The 2,570-nt window shown below is 54.3% G+C and overlaps 1 protein-coding gene across 2 annotated transcripts in view; it reads right to left on the bottom strand.

The window, feature by feature from the left end:
- SHTN1 (shootin 1) overlaps nucleotides 1-389 on the bottom strand; it is a 122,976-nt gene extending 122,587 nt beyond the window's left edge. For both annotated transcript variants that reach the window (XM_006142206.3, XM_006142207.3), the window contains exon 1: nucleotides 144-389. In XM_006142206.3, the coding sequence (XP_006142268.1) occupies nucleotides 144-201 (58 nt within the window). In that variant the 5' untranslated portion in view covers nucleotides 202-389. The remainder of the gene's footprint in view (nucleotides 1-143) is intronic.
- Nucleotides 390-2,570: the final 2,181 nt, after the last annotated feature.

Here is a 2,570-nt window from a genome sequence, read left to right as displayed (position 1 = left end):
CGGCCCCCCCGGCCCCCCCCGCCGCCCGCCACCCCTGCCGCCCGGCTTCCTTCCTCCTACCCCAGACCCAGCACCCCGGAGCCGTCGCCGTCCCCGCCCCCGGGCCGCGGTGGCCCACACCTGGCGCCCGCGCGCCCGCCTACCTTGCTCCTTCAGACTAGTGATGAGCTGCAGCTGCTTCTCCTCGTCCGAGCTGTTCATTTTGGCGGGTGGGGCCGGGAATAAAAGGAAAGGAGGGAGAGGCGAGGGGTCCACGGGGGGAGGGGAAGAAGCAGCAAGATGCCGGTGGCGTGCGGCTCCACTACCCGGAAGTTGGATCTGCTCCCGCTCCTCCTCCTCCTGGCGCTGATCGCGCGAGTGAGATCATCCCCACGCACCTTCCCGCCCGCTGCGGCCGCTGCACCTGCAGGCTGCTGCACCTTTTCTCTGCCTCCGCCCCCCGGACTCAAGGACGCGCATTCACAGAAAATCCGCCTTGGGTCCGCAGCGTCTGTGGGAACCCCACTTTGGACGCTGCCCGAGGGCCAGTCCCCACGAACCGCCCATATGGAGCTGGACAGAATAGGCAATAAACCCACCCAATCGTCCCCAGTTCTCACGCAGAATCCTCTGCGGGCGGCAGTGGAAAGCTGGCTCCGGGTTGTACACTTTGCACCTGGAAAGGCAGACAAGCACGGAAACAGACCCGCCCAGCAAGAGCATTTCGCGGGCCGCCAGCGGGTTAAGTGACCACGCCAGGGAAGGAGGGCGTGGTAGTCCGTGGCGGTTCCCCGGAGGCTTCCTCCCTGTGCTGCAGGTTTGAGAGACGCCCACGTGGATTGCGCGCCTGGAAGGGCCTTTGGATCATGTAGTTCGCGGTAGGAGAACCTTCCTGCTAGGAAGGTTGCCCCTGCAGTCTGAACGCCCAAGGTCATACCCTGACCTCGTGAAGGCCACCATCTGTCCCACGTTAAGCGCCCTCCGCACTGATCAAGTGCAGCTCTGGCTTAGACCTCACCGGGAGGGAGGTGGCAGGCCTGCCGCTTTCAAAGATGGCTCTCCTCAACCCTATTTATTGGCTAATCTTTGGTCAAGTCTCCTGCCCTCTTGAACTTCATCGAAAGAATGAGAATAAATGGGTCAGCATGGTGTTAAGATGGCCGGATTCCCCATGGGCAGTTCAAGTCCTGGACCTCATGGCTTGAAAAACATGCCCGGAGCACGTGCTTTCTGCCTAAATTCCCCAAAGGAGGTAGAGACAGTGGAGAAGAGATTGCAGTGTGACCATTTCCCATGGGGGCGGGAGTGTTTTCTTTCTCTCAAGGGAGTACACGCACCCTCTGGCCAAAAAAAAAAAAAAAAAAAAAGTAATCATACCTGTTCTCCAGGAAGAGCTAGAAAGATCCAACCGGAAGCTTAACAAAGCACCAAATGTAATGTTTGTTTTTAAAGCTACAGGTATATGAGGAAGGGCTAGTGGTTGGTAATTATGAACTGAAACAGGCACGGTTCTTTTACACTTGTCATTAAGCATCCACAGTTAATCCAGACTGGACATACTGCACATCTTGTTCTCACTGCCTGCTCGGTGCCTGCAAGGTCGGTAAGACACCAGCTCAGTGGTTCCTCCCAGGTGACCGGATGCGGACGCCCGCCTCAAATTGCTGTCTCAGTCCCTGTGATAGAGAGCAAAGGAGGCTGCATACTGGTAAATCGTGAAACTGCTATCTCTCTGATACTTATTACTAAATACTAGCTCAACTTTGTTTAAGGTAGCAGTGTCATCTCTGTTCCTATATTCTCTTTCCCGCTGTTTCTAAGGCAATATTTTAGCAGGGGTAATTAGTGGTAGCGGCATCTAGAAGGGCACATCATATTCTTCAAAGACTTAAAATTTTGACACTTGACAACAAATTTGGGGGACCAGCAGTTGGTGTAATGGCTATGTCGCTGGACTCCCATGTAGTCTACCGTGGTTCGAGTCCCGGACCTGGTGGCTTAAACTCATGCTGGGCGCGTGTGCGTGCGTGCCCAAGATCCCAAGAGGAGAATGGAGGAGAAGGGATTGCAGAGTGGCCCCCCACCCCCCCATGATTTCTTGCTTTCTGTCTCTGTCTTTCTGGCTAGCGCATGCGCCCTGTATCAAAAACCTGTCCAAAAAAAAATTTTTTTTTTTTACTTCTGGGGACAAACAAGTGGCCTGGTGGTTAAGGCCACTGGACTCCCACATGGCTGACCACGGTTCCAGTCCCGGACTTGGCAGCTTGCTTTCTCTCTCTCTCTCTCTCTCATCTCGCTCTCTCTCTCTCTCTCTCTCTCTCTCTCTCTCTCTCTGTGTGTGTCCCTCTTTGGTCAAAATTAAAACAAGAAAATAAATAAAGTTAAATCAAATAAATAATTTTTTTTTCTACCGTGAGAGCCTCAGCCAGCCCAGTCACAGGCATGGACAAGGAGGCCTCGAGACTCAAAACCCATGACTTTCCTTGGGGTCCAGCATCACAGTTTTGTGTTCCTGCTGCACCACCACGCCACTGGCCCGTCCCTAGTTTTTCATAAGGTAGTTCAGGAGAGTTATAGTCAGCTGTGGTGAA

This window comes from Tupaia chinensis, unplaced genomic scaffold (genome assembly GCF_000334495.1).
Source record: "Tupaia chinensis unplaced genomic scaffold, TupChi_1.0 Scaffold000069_1, whole genome shotgun sequence".
In the NCBI taxonomy this organism is placed as follows: domain Eukaryota; kingdom Metazoa; phylum Chordata; class Mammalia; order Scandentia; family Tupaiidae; genus Tupaia; species Tupaia belangeri.
The sequence above is the reverse complement of the archived record's forward strand: the minus strand, read 5'-3'. Positions and strand labels throughout refer to the sequence as shown.